General features: G+C 33.2%; 1 protein-coding gene across 1 annotated transcript in view; it reads left to right on the top strand.

Annotated features, from left to right (window-relative positions):
- Positions 1-18,096, top strand: part of LOC143245504 (uncharacterized) — a 357,087-nt gene that overhangs the window by 82,593 nt on the left and 256,398 nt on the right. Inside the window, 2 exon segments of the mRNA XM_076491867.1 lie at positions 14,732-14,848; positions 15,559-15,690. Coding sequence (XP_076347982.1) covers positions 14,732-14,848; positions 15,559-15,690 — 249 coding nt within the window.

Below are 18,096 nucleotides of genomic sequence, written 5' to 3' on the forward strand. Positions count from 1 at the left end.
ATTACGATTTATCTCGGACGAAACTCCAATTTATTATCTTACGTATTACAACTTGAACCGAGTTAAATTTTAATTTAAATCTAGAAGTTAATTGAATGTCAATATGTATCAAATCTATGATGTTTAATGTACACAGTTTTCTTTCTTAAAACAAATATATTTTAATGTACAAATAATAATACAACTTATAATAACGGTTATTAGAAATAATTATGAGAGAAAATAATTTATATACAAAGTTTTACAAAAATTACAAATGCTATTGAGTTTTCTATCTGATCCAGAACTTTCTAATTATCCTATCCAGGGTACACGCTTAGGGAATTAATTTCAGTACAATTCACACACGGAGCTAGCTAGCTCTTCGTTGATCATACGTGAGTTTTTCACAGCTGAAGTTATATATGTCTTCGTAAAAATACTAACATCTGATGTTAATCCACTGAAGTTAAACTGTTTGTGATGTTCGAAATCTATAAATGTTTCTGATCAAATATCTGAAGTTCCAACTAATAAGCATTTATCACAGTTATAGCTTCCGAGGTTTACAGTATACTAACTGTAACGAACCAATAACATATGTCTCTTGGCACGTCTCGTTGGTTTAAAAGCGTTAGATAAGATTCTAGAAATTTCATCTAAAACAACAATACTGGCGTTTATATACACATATATCTTGTTGATTCTTGCCCTCGAGAATCTTCTACAGCCTTAGTAAATTGGCGGAAATTTTGCAATACAGATTTAACAGTATAAGTTACATGCATTTTTAAATATATATTTAACTAAAAGAAACAACAGTATTAAAATAAATATATAATAGTAAATCCTTCACACGCACTATACCCATGCTTCAATTTTAGCTTATATTTATGATTCATAAAAGTGAAATAGTTATTAAGACACAACCAAGTCTTGCTGTGTTTATTGTTAATACCTGAACAAGTGGTACAGCTTAACTTAATTGGCTTTATGTTTGTTTTTTTTATTCATAATAGTAAACAAGTGATAAGTTACTATATAAAATAATGTTTTGGGAGAACATAGAACCTATTGGTCCATCTTGGCTTTCTATCCTCTGAACTAAATTAACTTTAAAAAGCAAAAACATAAGATCAGCCTTTATTATTTACATACGTATCAAGCATTTTCTTAAACTCATATAAATTTATTGCCTCCATAACATTTGAAGGTAACTCATTCCAAAGTTCAAGCACTCCATTAGAAAAATAATATTGTCTTAACTAAAGATAACTCCTACCCTCCAAGAATTTGTAGTTGTGTCCTCTACTCCTACTATTCTCACTGTTAAATTTGGAAAAGCAACAGTATCAATTCCCTTTACAATCTCAAACACCTCATCCAGATCCCCCCTAACTCTTTCTTTTTAAAAAAGTAAACAATTTGAGAGATTACAGCCTCTCCTCATATAACAATCCCTCAATTTCAGGCACAATTCTAGTAACCCTTCCTTTGACCTTTCCAACAGTTCAATATATTTTCCAAGATAATGTGCCAAAGACTGAGCATAATATTCCAAAAGTGGCCTAACCAGTGACCTTTGCTGTGAAATTATAACTTTTTTAGATTTGTATTCAATATTTCTGTAGTTACAACCTAAAATCATGTATACTCACACTGCTTAGATGGCTTTAGAGACTTTTTAGAGGCTTTAGTTTATTGGCTATTCAAAGATCCTAAGACTGAGCTCTGTGGTACTTCTCTTGTGACATTAATTTAGTTTGACTAAACTCCATTTGTAACAACCATCTGATTTCTTTCATCCAACCACTCTTCTATCCAATTTATTTATTTATGCTCACGTCTAAAAAGACAATTTTCTACAAGCCCCTTTCATATGACACCTTGTCAAATTCTTTTTTGAAAATCTAAGTACACCCTTACTCTCGTCTGCAAAACCAATAATATTTTGAAAGAATGTCAAAATATTTCTAAGACAACATTTTTTTCTTGGTGAAACTATGTTGATTGTCCAATAAAATTCTAAACTTTTTAAATGACTTTGCAAAGCATCTTTTAATAGACTTCCCAAAACTTTTCCCACAGCTGATGTTAGACTAAGGTGTTTATAATTACCAGGACAATTTTTATCACCTCCCTTGAAAGAAAAAGTTACATTAGCTATCTTCCAATCCTCTGCTACCTGCCCATTATTTAAGGGTTGACAAAAATAGTAATAAGTAGCTAACATATCCTATCTTTAACCTCTTTCAAAACATCCTTGTAGAAATATTATCTGGCATAGGAGCCTTAACGCCTTTCAAACTTCCAAATTTGTCCTTAATGAGCTATAACTTGAAGCAGACCTTTTGTTTTATCTTATTTCCATTTATTAACTGTTCAAGATATGGAATACTGCATAAATCTTTGTTAGTAAAAATTGAAGAAAAAGCTAAATTTAATAGTCAAGTCATCTCATAATCATTATATTCTAACTTTCCTTTATAATTTTTCAGGCGCTCTACCCTATTCTAATATTTTGTTTACCCTTAATGTATCATATTTTAAAGAAATACTTGCTGTAATTTTTACATTTTCAGACAACCTTTTCTCATACATACCTTCTGATGTCCTAAAAATTTTACCAAATTTCTTGATATTTCTATAATTTTCTATGTCTTTGATTTCCTTCGGTGGACACAGAAGATAGCCTAATGTGGCTTTGTTATAAGAAAAACCACATACAGTTGCTTTTTTGAAATTTGGCTTCATCACACATCATAATACAAATCAATTTTTTTATTCAATTAAAAGAAAGTAAGTCAGGCATGTGCACAGAATACCTAAAAGGGGGGATTCTAATTTATGAGATTAAAAGTCAAATCGTATTCTGCGAAGCACAATCAGCATGCAAAGTTTACTTATGCTACGAGGGTCTAGAGGCATGCTCCCTTCAGAAACTTTAGGTAGATGCTATGAGATTAAATTTGAAAGCAATTTTGCATGAAATAAAGCTTAAACAGTTCCATAGCTATTCACGTAAAAAACACAAACATCTAATGAAAAGTTAACAAATCACCATTGTGTTCTAACACTACCTAGAGAGATAGACTTAAGTTAGCAAAAATATGTACGTGTTATTACAATAAAATACTGTACTATCTACATACAAAGTAATTATTAATTGTTAAATTATCTTACGAATTTAAGCAACTCTGTACAACAGTAATATATTAGCCATTTCAGTCATTGACTCTCATATATTACGAGATATAATTGTACTCTCTCACACATGCTTTATTGGAAAAAACTTGTTAGCTCCATTCTTTTGTGGCGCTTTTCAACAAATAACTTACAAACAGTTTTAATCTAGATAGCAATGTCGTAATGATTAAGTATTAAAGTTAGAGCACTCATTTTGTTCTTGGGTTGGTGTACATCTCAGATAATTATTCAACCGGTGGAGAAAAAATGGCAAAGTTCACGTCAAAATGAGCTCAGTGGCAGTGCAACAAATAGTTTGGGTAACATAAAAATATTATGTAGAGTCGCAGCCAGCCAGTATCTGGGATCTTTCTTGGAGAGTTGTTGAAAGCCATCTTGTCTTCCTGTCTAACATAAGAGATAGAAAACTCTTGTGTACGTTTTGATGTCATAAGTTTCTGAATTGATGCTATTTGCTGATAATGATTACCGCCTTTTTAAAAATAATCCTCCATGGAAATATATTATACATTAGCACATTGAGCTTCTCGTTCACTAGCTCGTGGCATGCTAACATTAACATCAGATTTGTTTGAAATGTTACTGTTATGCAAGAAGTTACGACGTGAATAATCATCTACGTTCATTTTTATTGAACAGCATAAATAATGTCTTGCCTTGGAAGTTGGAACTTGAAATTTTACTGATAGTGAAGGGAACGTTGTAAAGCTGTTAAACAAAAAAAAATCAAAGGATTTCAGTACTTTTAGATCCGTCATGATATTTTTCTTTAATTCCATATTGTTACATCACATTACTTATTATTGCGTGAAAGGTTCTAAACTTCTGTCAGAGTATGAATATGCGTTGAAAGATTATTATTTAGATCTAGCCAGCGTGATTGTGAGTTTAGCGATAAAGATCGTACATTAGCAATTTTAAAAGTAATATTATCAAACACTATATTGCAAATAACCAAGCAGAAATGGATAATTTGTCTTATCGATTGTGTTGTAAAATAATTGAAATTGTCTGTGAGGACTTTGACGAAAAAAAGACAATTATTTACAACTTTTGGTATCAACTGTGACAACCAACATTGTAACGGCATTCGTTTGACTTCTTTTAGTATATCATTTTTAAACAAGTTGACTGTGTTGCTACTCATTTTTTGTTTACATTTATCACTAACAAGTTACAGACACGTACTGTAAAAAATGCAGCCTATAAAACCAGACAGTAGCAATATGACTTCTGATTCCAGTTACAAAGTATCAGCAGAAGCCACTGCATGAGACTATTTCAAGCTAAACAATACTAATGCCAATCAAAAGAACATAAACTATGTAGGAAACGTTAAATATTGTAAACCGATGTTGTACAACTATATAACCTTACTTTATTTACATTAAAAAAACTTGCTTGCGTGCGTGTAAGTAATACAGTTAGATTGTTTTAAGAGGAAGAAAAATATGTGTTGTTACACTTACAACCAATTTAACAATTTATCTTTTAGACTGACAGAATTTATATAATAGTATTTGTTGTTTTTTTCAGATATATCAGTGACGATGAAGAAAGTAATCATATGGTCCTTTTTACTAGTCTTGGTAAGTATTTTAATGCAATTTAATAAACAGGTACTTGTTAGTCGATGTAGAAATCACTGTAAATATTTATCACATCGCATTTCATTCACTGTGTAATTGAACAAAGAATAATTTTAACTTTAAAACTTATGCATTAATGTTATAAACTAATAGTTTTGTTTTAGTTTGCTTTTGAATTTTGAGCAAAGCTGCACGAGGGCTATCTGTGTTAGCCGTCCCTAATTTAGTAGTGTAAGACTAGAGGGAAGACAACTAGTCATCACCACCACCGCCAACTCTTGGGCTACTTTTTTACCAATTAAATGGCGAAAATGTTTGGTGCGATAGGGATTCAATTTTACGAGTCGTTTACCCTGAGATTACGAGTCGATCACCTTACGCTGTACATTATCTGAACTCACAGAAACGAACTGTTGATTTTAAATGTTTTATATCACCACTAGTTGCTCAGTTACAACCACAAGTTAATAACAGTATACTTGGGTCAGTGATATCTTAGAATTTTAGTTTATTTAAAGTCGCTCCTCCTGGCAAAAAAGTTCATATGCTACTGAACTTAATGGAAGAAGTACGTTTCAATGGTTTTCTCTTTTTTTTTTAATTTTTTGTGACACTACGTTTCAGTCGGTACGTTTAAAAGGATAGCCATGACTTGAACAGAAACGAAGAGGCAGTAAAAATGAATTGTTTGTTTGTTTTGGAATTTAGCACAAAGCTACTCCAGGGCTATCTGCGCTAGCCGTCCCTAATTTAGCAGTGTAAGACTAGAGGGAAGGCAGCTAGTCATTACCACCCACCGCCAACTCTTGGGCTACTCTTTTACCAACGAATAGTGGGATTGACCGTCAAATTATAACGCCCCCACGGCTGGGAGGGCGAGCATGTTTGTCGCGACGCGGATGCGAACCCGCGACCCTCAGATTACGAGTCGCACGCCTTAACGCGCTTGGCCATGCCGGGCGCCCAGTAAAAAATGAAGACTACAAAAATATACTTCAGAATAAGAGCTAAGAACTATGGCTTTGTGGTTTCATTAGACCAGTTAAAGAATTTAATACAGGTACTTTATGGTTTATAAAGAAATATAGTAATGATAAATGTCTCCAAAACTACTGCAAAAGCTTCAAATGTTTACAATAATCTTGTCTCTGCAAAATATCCTCAGTGGTTCAGCAGTTTGTTTGTTTGTTTTGAATTTCGCGCAAAGCAACACGAGGGCTATCTGCGCTAGCCATCCCTAATTTAACAGTGTAAGATTAGAGGAAAGGCAACTGTTCATCATCACCCACCGCCTACTCTTGGGCTACACTTTTACCAAAGACTAGTGAAATTGACCATCACATTATAACGCCCCAACGGCTGAAAGGGCGAAGATGTTTTGGACGACGGGAATTCGAACCCGCGACCCTAAGATTACGAATCGATCACCTTAACTACCCTGCATGGCCGGGTAATTAAGGTACAGCAGTCTAAGTAATTCTAACGCTAAACATCAGGTCTTAATATGTATGGTGGGTGTAACAATGATAGCCCATTGTGTAATTTTATATTTAATAATAAACAGTCTGTGCAAAATGTATAAATAAAATAATAAATTGGTTAATCTCATATGTTAAATAAGCAAGATTGTTGGTAGGATAACAAAAATGTAGTGATTAATAACCTCACTCTTAGAAACTCTAATTTATTTCATTGTTAGTACTAAAATTGTGACGTAGTTGAAGTTTCATAACGTCAAATTATTGACTCATTCATTAACCAATTACTTGACAATAACTCCAGTCTTCGCCAATAAAAGTAATGAAGTTAAATAAGCAGTACGAGTACACTGACATTTCAAGACCGAGTGAACATTGTCAACTGAAATTATAAGGCAATGGAATAGGCCTAAGAGGACCTTTGACAACAGACAAGATAACCGTATAGTGTTTGCGATATGACTATGACCTACATACTGTAAAAAAAAAATGTATATACGTTTAACTAGTTCGAAGTGTATATTATTCCGAAAACAAGTAGATTTGGTTTAAATTTCGCACAAAGCTACAAGAGTGCTATCTGCTCTAGCCGTCCCTAATTTAGTAGTGTGAGACTAGAGGGAAGATGGCTAGTCATCATCGCCCACCGCCAACTCTTGGGTTACTCTTTTATCAAAGAATAGTGGAATTGACCGTCACATTATAACGCCCCCACGGCTGGGAGGGCGAGCATGTTTGGTGTGACCGGGATTCGAACCCGCGACCCTCGGATTACGAGTCCAACGCCTTAACACGCTTGGCCATGCCGGGCCACGCCCGTAACAAAGCTGAATTTATCTTCTGATCAGAAACTTTTCATGAACAACACTATGTCCTATCATCCAACAGTTTCTCAATTGGCCAATAAAATTGTGTTTCACAACTTTTATATTTTACAGAATGACTTTAAAACTCAGGATATTTTTCCTAACCGACCTAATGTTGCCTACATCCGCTACCCATATCTCTTTGTTATCTTTGCACATTATAACTAGCCTGTTGGTGACAAAAACAACACTAATTCTGGATGTTCTCCGTGTTTCTGTTATCGTTATGTGCTGACACTAACGGGCGTACAATGACTGTTGTGTTTAATGATCAATATTATACTAATTGACCTTTAACATGCATATCAGAGTCGGTCATATACTGCATAATCTGTGATTGGTGTGTAATTATATAAATTGATGAGGCTTAAAGATGAGCCAATGAATGTTTCTGGTAGCATCATCGTCACATGATTAACAGTAACACTGAATAAACCTATTCCCGATATTTTACTAGCAAAAAACTATTATTTTTTCACAATTTTGTGCTGTGGTGCTAAAATCCAAATGAACAGACAAATGTGAGAACGTGAATAACAATATCTCATTTTCAATACAAACACCCGATCGCACCAAACATGCTCGCCCTTTCAGCCGTGGGGACGTTATATGTGACGGTCAATCCCACTATTCGTTGGTGAAAGAGTAGCCAAAGAGTTGGCGGTGAGTGGTGATCACTAAGCTGGCTTCCATATATTCTTACACTGCTAAATTAGGGACGGCTAACACAGATAGCCCTCGTGTAGCTTTGCTCAAAATTCAAAAGCAAACTAAAACAAAACTATTAGTTTATAACATTAATGCATAAGTTTTAAAGTTAAAATTATTCTTTGTTCATCCCTCGAGTAGCTTTGCGCAAAATTCAAAACAAGCAGTGCAAATACTTTATCCCCTAACGAACTTAGTGAAATATTTTATTTTACTTCGATTACTTATTAGTTTAGCATTTTTATTTTATTTTTAATAATTTTTATATTTCTTTTAAATTTATTCAGTTCTTTACTTTTCTAATAATATAGTTCGTGACGCTTATTTTATAGTTTCAGGCGCATATAGAAAGCTTGCTGTACAGTTGTTTTGTGTTTTTGAGATTAAATTTTTTTAAAGAAGGGTTTGAGCCTGAAACGGCATCAACTTTACCATCATTTGTTGTGTCATCTACTTCAATACTTCATGTTAAATGTTTTAAACAATTTTTATCAGTCACATAGTGTTTTCATGCGTTCTAAACTATATTAACTTTCACTTCTCACGAGCAAATCCTAAGCATTGGTGAAATTAATATAGATTACATGAAATTCGTCTTTAATATGCAATTTTAAGAAGTTTTAATTATGCGATTTTTCAGTTTATATTTCATATTATAACTTACGGAAATTTGATTTTATGTCATATTTTAAAAGTAGTAGGTAAAATGTTTCTATATTAGTGTATACTTATATTTTTTAATATTTTATTTTTTGTTGCTTTCTATCTTTTGTTCTCACTATATTTCTGTATCTCTGTTTTCCATCAATTAACAATTTTTAGCTTTATTTATATTTCTTCATTCATTTGGATCAGTCTTGGCCTGTGTCTTAGCGTGTCCTTAGTGTAATTCTCCGGATTCATACATTGTGACCCATCTATTCGTTAATAAAACAGTATCCCAAGAGTTGGAAGTAAGCGGTTACGACAAATTGGTCTCCCTCTAGTCTTTCGCTGCTAAATTAGGGACGGCTAGCGCAGATAGTCTTCGTGTAGCTTTGCACGAAACTCAATAAAACAAACAAATAAACATACATTTTGATCACAATTGTGTAATTATGCGTGAAATTCTGAAACAAACTTTTGACTTTTTATATTTCCAGTCTATGTTGTACTCAGGATGTTTCTGTTTATTTTATTTTTCTTTTCACAAAGGAACAAGTCTTCTATCACACAGCCAGCATTTCATTCCTCAAGCCTTCTATTTTCTATGTGTATTGTTTTTATTTTCGAATCATGGTGTTTTGTCTTATAGATTTAAATTCAGCTCTTATGTAAAATTGCATACACATAACATGTAGTTTTTCATTCTATTTTCTGAAAATTGTGCTAAAGTGACTTTGCACAATACTAGGAGTCATCTTTTCTATGGATGGCTTCAGTAAGTACGGGAAAAAATTTCTTTACCTGTTGTTGTAACGTTTTTTATTGTTGATGGAATCTTTTAAAATTATCTTTGAAAACAATACACCTAAGGATAAAAAAGTTTCCTATGTTAAATACACTCTGTAGCTTGTACGCCACATTTACAGCCACAGTATGTTTGTTTTGTTTGTTTTTGAATTTTGCGCAAAACTACACGAGGGCTATCTGGTCTATCTGTCCCTAATTTAGCAATGTAAGACTAGAGGGAAGGCAGTTAGTCATCACCACCCACCGCCAACTCTTGGGCTACTCTTTTACCAACGAATAGTGGGATTGACCGTCATATAATAAAGCCCCCACGGATGAAAAGGCGAGCATGTTTGGTACGACAGGGATTCGAACCCGCGACCCTTGTATTCGATCAAGTGCTTTAATCACCTGACAGAAGACGTTAACGAAAAAATAAACATACTTACAGAACTTCATGTCTTATTGATCAAATAGCTGAAAACAAAACATGGACCCATTCATCACTAATTAAAGCAAAAACATTTTTCGGCTGATTCTCTCTTCTTGCTAGAAACAAAGTTTTTATTGCTTCACCATCCGTCGTATTCATAATCTACTCCTGGATTTACCAGAAGAGCTTATGCCAAAAATTGAACTTTCTTGACATACATTGTCACTATCATGAACTCTTTTTTTTTTTTTTTTTCAAACATCCAAATTATAACGTTAAAAATACAATCTGTAAAACTATTTTAACGTAATATTCGTAGCTATACAGTTTTATTATTACGTCTATTTTTTAATTTATATTTTTGTTACCAAAATGCTTATTGACCTCACACTTAACTTTTACATTCTGATTTATATATATATATACACGGAGAAATGGATGAACTTTAATATTAAATAACACCATTTTCATAAAGTCCTGCCAAATCATTTTAAAAGGGACACATTTTAGTGTTAAAGTGTTTTTTCATAACTATTGTTTGCTATGAATATACACCGCTTTTCTGTACTGGTTATTACGAAGACTTAGTAAACGGTATTGAGGGTGGTTGAAATAACGAAAGAAAGAAAGCCAACGAAGTCTTTATTACTTGTATCATTTTCATCGTAGAGCTTTGGCTTAATTTCTGTTTCAGTCTTTAAACAAATTGTAGTGTGAAATCATGTGTTAATATGGGTAATTTCACAGCATTAATTACAAATTAGGCCCAGCATGACCTGGTGGTTAAGGCACTTGACTCGTAAACTGAGGGTCGCGGGTTCGAATCTCCGTCACATCAAACATGCTCGCCCTTTCAGCCGTGGGGGCGTTATAATGTTATGGTCAATCCCACTAGTTGTTGGTAAAACAGTAATCCAATGGTTGGCGGTGGGTGGTGAAGACTAACTGTCTTCCCTCTAGTGAATCACTGCTAAGTTAAGGACGGCTAACGCAGATAGCCCTCGTGTAGCTTTGCGCGAAATTCAAACCAAACCAATTCAAATTCAAATTTAATTACAAATTAAACAGATTTTTGAAAGGTTTGAAAATATGCCTATTGTATGAAAGGAATTGTTTCAATAAAAAGTATTAGTTCTATCCATCTATCTATGTTACAAACTCAGTACAAAAAGTTTTTAAACATGCTTCAAAAATTTCGTCAAAACAATATGATTATTGCAACTCTAAGGAATATCTTCCAAATAATTGTATATAATCTAAATTCATTAGTTTTACTCTCATTTTAGTTAAAATTTTAAATAAAATTACAGATGAAGGTTGAATAATTGAAGAAGAGTTGAAGAAAACGATTAGCTGTGTGTGTCTGTGTGTGTCAATTCAAGAAATAGAGTAGAAGCGGATTTTTCAAGACTTGTGTTTCTGTAAAGGTGGTGGAGAACTGCATTTTTAAAAAAAGAATGTTCTGGCCAACCATCATGAAAACTGTGTAACAATATCTTAGTAATATCAGGCATACGAGACGTTTTCTTCGGTTCTCTCGCAGTCTCGTTATATTCCTATACACAATAAATTATCAAACAAGAAAAATATAAAGAGCATAAAATTACAATTCTATAAAATACTCTGAGATTCTGAAGGAGCAAGCTGAGTAACTTATACGTTTCCTTTCATTTAATGGTCGACCTTGAAACTCGCCTTTCCACTCTGGGACAAGGTAGTTTCTTGCTGTATTTAACCCCTCAACACCATAACGACAACTTACTGACATTTCACGTATTTGAGAAGATGAAATGACGTGTTATGCCTCTTGAAAAAAAATTTCTAGAAATACTTTTTGCCATTATGATAAAGCCATGAACATTTAACATGCCTGGCATGGCCAGGTGATTAAGGTACTCCACTCGTAATCTGAGGGTCGCGGGTTCGAATCTCGGTCGCACAAAACATGCTCTCCCTTTCAGCCGAGGGGGCGTTATAATGTGACGGTCAATCCCACTATTCGTTGGTAAAAGAGTAGCCCAAGAGTTGGCGGCGGGTGGTGATGATTAGCTGCCTACCTCTAGCCTTACACTGCTAAATTAGGGATGGCTAGCGCAGATAGGCCACGAGTAGCTTTGCGCGAAAACAAACAAAACAAACCACTTAACATTGCAACCTACTGTTATCACTGGCTTGTATTTGTTTTAATAGCTAATGAATATTGTACAACTGAAATAGCATCCAGATATCCCCAATTTTAAAGGTTTATTAAAAATGTTCAAAGTAATATGCTCTTACTTCGTTTAATTTTAGTTTCATTACATTACATTAATAATAGAAATGAACATAGAAATATTAAAATGCATGTTTAGGTTTAGAAACTTTGCAGTGTTATATAATTTCAAACAATGGTGTCGTCACATAATAAAAATGTACATAATTTTGTACATGGATGTCAATATAAAGGTATTTATATTTCACTATAAATACAATAGTGTTGTATTTATACAACAAGTTTACTCGTTGTTGTCATATTTCTAATCACTAGGTGTCAGCCCAATATTATCCTACTTATCCAAACTTTTACGTGCAAAGAGAGATTTTCACATTAAATTTGGAAGATGGATACTTTGGATGCCAGGTTAATCATTCAACTGACATCTTACAATTATTTGAACTCACACGACTGTGCGATGGAGTTCCAGACTGTTTCTTGGGGTCTGATGAAGTTGAAGACGAATTAAAATGCACCAACAGAGGTAAAATAAAAACTTCTGAACCATTCTACACTAGTATTCATAGAAACATAAAGCAGCCTTGAAATGTATCTTGTGTTTATTAAAATAACGTTAAATTATTTTTATCACAAACTCTATTGTTTTGAAATCGTAAAGTTGCAAAATGGAAATCACATCACTAAAAAAAGTAAAATTCTAACAAAGTTCGGTGGTCTGACATAATGTGTGTTCGAAATGTAACAATAATTAAACAACTGGATTGATAAAATCAATCAAAATCGTGAAATAGGAGCGTTAAAATAAATATGACCAGGGGTGAGGTGCTGCCGGAGTGCAACGTAATACCTTCTCCGGCGCCTGAATTCAGTTGGAACTGAGTCCCGACACTTCAAAAAGTGAAACTGTATGTGTAGAAAACGCAATACACTTTATACCTGAAATTAAAAGTCTTTCACAAATAAACGTTAGAACTAAAAGATCAGCTATTTTTAGTTTTAGTTATTTGTGAAGGATAGAAGATATTCAAGGCTTTATAAAAATCGGGGTTATTAATAAACAATATTATAGCTAGAAATATAATAAAATGAGAAAATAGATTGTTTTAAAACTTGTTTTAATCTTATTGGTTTTTATTTGGTACACAGTTGCTGTTTTTCACATTACGGCTTAGTTTAAAGGAAGCTGAGTTGTATGTTATTTCTCGCTACTATAGGCGTATTCACTTCGGCTTTAATGTAAATGGTCTGGAAAAATTAGTCTTGAACATATTTTCTTTATTTAAAATCAACTAAAAAATTGAAATCAACCTTTGAGATCTTTACTCTTTTGGTGACGTTACATGTTCAACACAATTTGACAGATCTCTAGCACAAATAAATTTAACACTACACTACTCAATATGATCTGTTATTTAAAAAAATTGCCTAAGCATCTACTTGTGGCCTTAATTCTTTGTGATTTTCATTTCATTAACTAATAGTGTTGTTAAATTAAAAATAAAATAAAAAATAAAACTTGTAACAAAACCTGATCTTAAATGTAATTTTTCCAGACGCTGTGTTCTTATTGCGAAAAATAAATCGTTCATATATTTCAAATGCTTACATTTTATGATAAATTCTGTATTATAAAACTGAAAAGGTATGAAAAATGCACACATATATTTATAATAAGAAAACATTACATTAAAATTTAGTGAAAAGTCAAGTTAAAATCCATTTCTGTTGTCATACAGGACCATCTGTTTATATATATATGTTTTTGTATAAAAAAAACTTAGAATGAAAAGACCTCAGTTTTTCGGTAACTGAATGGGTTTGTATTTATACTTTTTTGTTAAATAAGGATTAGATTCTTTACATTATGAAGCAAGTAATATATCATTATGACAACTCATCTGTTTTCAAAAATACTGATACAGGGAAAGATATTACGAAACACCTTGGGAACTCAAAAACTGGTGTTTTTGTTAATACTGTGAGTAACTTAACATTATTTTTTTCTAAACTATTGAATTGAAAAAATAAACGACCTTACTATATACTGAAATAACTGCAATCTTCATGATTTAAGAATTAATTTCTTCAAATATTATGTTTAAGTGTGATTTGATATTGAAAGACATAAAACTACAAAAGGTATTGATTCCTATGTAGTTAGATTTGTGTATGTACGTGTATAATACCTTGTTTGTTGTTGTTTTTACTAATGTGAACAATGGGCTGTTGAAACTTTTCTTTCAGGAAGCTGCCATTCCAGAACGCTTCGTTGTATTAATGGTGTTTGTTTAGAAAACTTGTGTTACTGCAATGATGGATTTGGTGGGAAAGGCTGTGAAATGCCAGGTATTTTTTTTCTTATACACAGCAAGAAATTCATAATTTAAAATTCTTACTTCAAAGCTAATAACGTATTGGTTTCGATATAATATACTAATTATAATGTAATGCATATTGTTCAAACTTGAATTCTCTATTTTAAATGAACAGGGCCCATACTAAAGGGGGGAACAGAGGCAGGGGCTGACCCCTCTAAAATGAAATGTCGTGAATGAAATATTTGATATTTTAGCCGGGACTCATAAAACGGCTCTGAGCTTTTCCTTTTTTTCAAATGCAAATTTTTACTTTGTAAGTCAATCTCTTCACTGATTTAAAATCTAATGACAGCCGCGGCTAATGAGGTTTCTCTCTTGGTTAATTATGTTAAGATTACGAAAGTAAAGACAACTTGAAATTAATGCATACTTTTCGAGTGCATCGTTCTGTTTTTGTTTATTTATTTTAAACTCACTAAAAACTATTTATTATTTGTTTATTTGCAGATGAAAATGAATGCAAATATAGACCATGTGATGTATTCGCTCGTTGTACGAATACAATGGGAAGTTTCTACTGTTCATGTTTTCCTGGGTACGAGGGAAATGGTTTTGCCTGTCATGGTAAGATTATAACACTCCATTCATGTCTTAAAAGCACTGCACTTATTAGTTGTAAAACTGTAACATTTGTGTAAAAAAACTAAAAAAAATACTGAAGTACTTATGTAAATTTGATAGATAGGAAACTTGAGAAGTTTTAAACAGAAATTCTACTTACGTAATGATATTAAAAAGTTATGATTATTTAGTTTTAGCACAACTGCTTATGGTAGTTAATATTTGGTATGCTTGTCGATTTTATGTGAACAGCTTTGCGAAGTTGCTTCCAGATTTAACTCCGTAGTACCCATTTGTTTTCTAATTTTCTGAGTTTGCATGCCTCAAGACCCTTGTAACATTACCATGCTGAATGTATATCACGTAGTACATGTTGGCTTTTTATCTCACAAATTAGAACCGTATTTCGAACATTCTGTGTACGAGCCTGTGTATACGTAGTTTACGGTAAAAAAATGATTAAACTGATGAAAGAGAAACATTTCTAAGAACTTATTAATGAAAATTGCTATATCCAATTCCATGCGAATTTTCGGCAATACCAAGACTCATTAGACCAGCTGGAATACCACATTCACAATAGTGACTTAGACGCAGTTTATGTTCTAATTCTTTGAATTATCCAAAGTTAAAGGTTTCCGAGAGGCCATTGTTGTTTTCTTTTTCTTTGTTGATTAAAGGCCTGAATAAAATTGTTAAAATTCTATTTTTAGATATTAATGAATGCAAAGTACCCAAGCTTGCTGCTCTGTGTGTAGAAAACTCTGAATGCTGCAATTTACCGGGCCATTATGTGTGCAAGTGCTTACCTGGTTTCATTGGAAATGGAACAGTTTCTTGTATAGGTAAGTCAATCAAATATGAAAATATCTGTACAACTTTACACACCGCCGCTGGAGCAGCGATACGTCTATAGATTTACAGCGCTAAAATCGGGGCTCCGATTCCCTTCGGTGGACACAGCCGATAGCCCGATGTGGCTTTGGTATAAGAAAAACACACACATACACAACTTTACAATATATTCATTATTTACTTATTCGCATGTTAGTGGAGTTTAGTACCAGCCGAAGCATAGCTTTTCCTGTTGAATCCCATTGTAACAAATACAATTATGTAATAAGTACGTATCAATAACGTAGTGCTTTGGTAGCGATTGCGTAGTTAACTCACATAACTCTAAAGTAAAAATGTGGACTACTAGAGAGATTATTACTACATAATAACATTACGTAGTGGAACTACAAATATACAACCAGTTTGGTATATTAAATTATTAACATGATACATTCTTATTACTATTCTATTGCATTGTAACTACCTTCATCTATATCTTTCTGGAAACCCCATATTACATTCAATTGCTTTCGATTTCTTCTTAATATATTGTTTATACCTTTTATCTCCACCCAGAATACTCGGTATATTCATTTGTTCAAATAAGTCAGGAATAACATCATTAATTCAATATTAATATCATCAATTACAAAAACAAGTTATACGTATGATTTGATACATTGCAAAAATACATTTTACATTTTTCATCTCTATAATCCTAATATAGTCTCTGTTGATGTAAATCAGAAATTTTGCTGTGGGAGTTGGAGTGGATGTCCTGGAAGGTTTCAAAGCAACCAGTGCCTGTAAATATGAAAGACCAATTCAGTTTGACAGACCAATATAGTTATCAATAAAATCACAAATCAAAAGGACTACGATTTTTATTTTTGTGTTTCTGACAAAGTGTATAATATTATTGTATGCCAAAACAATGTTGTTAATCATTACAAATACCTATTATACAAATAAAGTTGCACCAAAAGTTATGCCAAAGATGGATATTTTGTTTCATGTAATATGAAGCTCAGACAGTGTTGGTACATGACTTATCAGTGATTTCATCGTGTTCTCAACTTCATTTTTGTTTGAAAGCATTATAAATTTAGCTATATTATATTATTTATAATTAATTGCTTTATTTACCATATGCATGTCCTTAACTTCTCAAACATTCTTCGAACAGAATCCCCAACATTGTTCCTCAGGACAGGCCCGGCATGGCCAGGTGGGTTAAGGCGTGCGACTCGTAATCTGAGGGTCGCGGGTTCGCATCCTCGTCGCACCAAATATGCTCGCCTTTTCAACCGTGTGGGCGTTATAATGTTACGGTCAATCCCACTATTCGTTGGTAAAAGAGTAGCCCAAGAGTTGGCGGTGAGTGGTGATGACTAGCTGCCTTCCCTCTAGTCTTACACTGTTAAATTAGGAACGGCTAGCGCAGATAGCCCTCGAGTAGCTTTGCGCAAAAACACTCAGGACATTAGATCAAATTTATGATTAATTACATCTGCAAACTGGCATGCATTTGATATGTCAAAACAATTTATATGCATGATAATAAGTATCGGTGAAAAAATAGCTATTCATTGTAGGAGTTAGTTATCAGTATTTTTTTCTCTAGCCTGGGTTTTCCAATATCTTGGTGTAGATTTGGTCCAGGTTTTCCCGTGTATCCATTGGTTCCTCCACCATATCCTGCCTTACTTTCACCTCTTATGTCTTGGACTGTGAAACCACCCTCCTTTTAATGGCAACTTATTGGAGAAGCTTGTTTTTTTTTTAGCGATGATTTCATCCAGCTCCATTAGGACTTGCCACTGGTAATCTAAAGTGCAGCCTTTAACTGGTGATCTGGTTACTCCAGGCCACCAAAAATTGAGCTAAGATACTAAATCTTACAACTTGGTGCCACAACCTTTAATTGCATTGTATAGAAGTTCATTTTATTGAGCATAGCAATGTGAATGTTGTACAACTGTTATAAAATACCGGTGTAAAGCAATAACCATTTTATATTGATGTGTACTGAATTATTTTTGTAAGGCTTTGAGAATTTTTATTTAATTGCTTCAAATAAGGGTTTGTTCAGTTTAAAGTTCTATTTACGTTAAATTCAATATTTTACTCACTGGCTGAAATGCTACTCTTTCTCCCTTCCTTACCCCTATTAGTGTGGCTACTAACAGTGACAGGTTTGACCCCTGAAATACTTGTATAAAATAACCACATGACAGATCAATAACATTTTGTTTGTATCATTCCCAATTTGCACAAGAAGAAGGAAGATCAACCTTTCGAAAGCGCTTGGGTTATAGGGTTTTTACTAATTTATATCATTATCATTGACAGAAATGTATATAAATATTTTTTTGTTGTGGAAACCCAATTATTCAAGTAACAAACAATACCTC

This window comes from Tachypleus tridentatus, chromosome 2, assembly GCF_004210375.1.
Source record: "Tachypleus tridentatus isolate NWPU-2018 chromosome 2, ASM421037v1, whole genome shotgun sequence".
Lineage (NCBI taxonomy): Eukaryota > Metazoa > Arthropoda > Merostomata > Xiphosura > Limulidae > Tachypleus > Tachypleus tridentatus.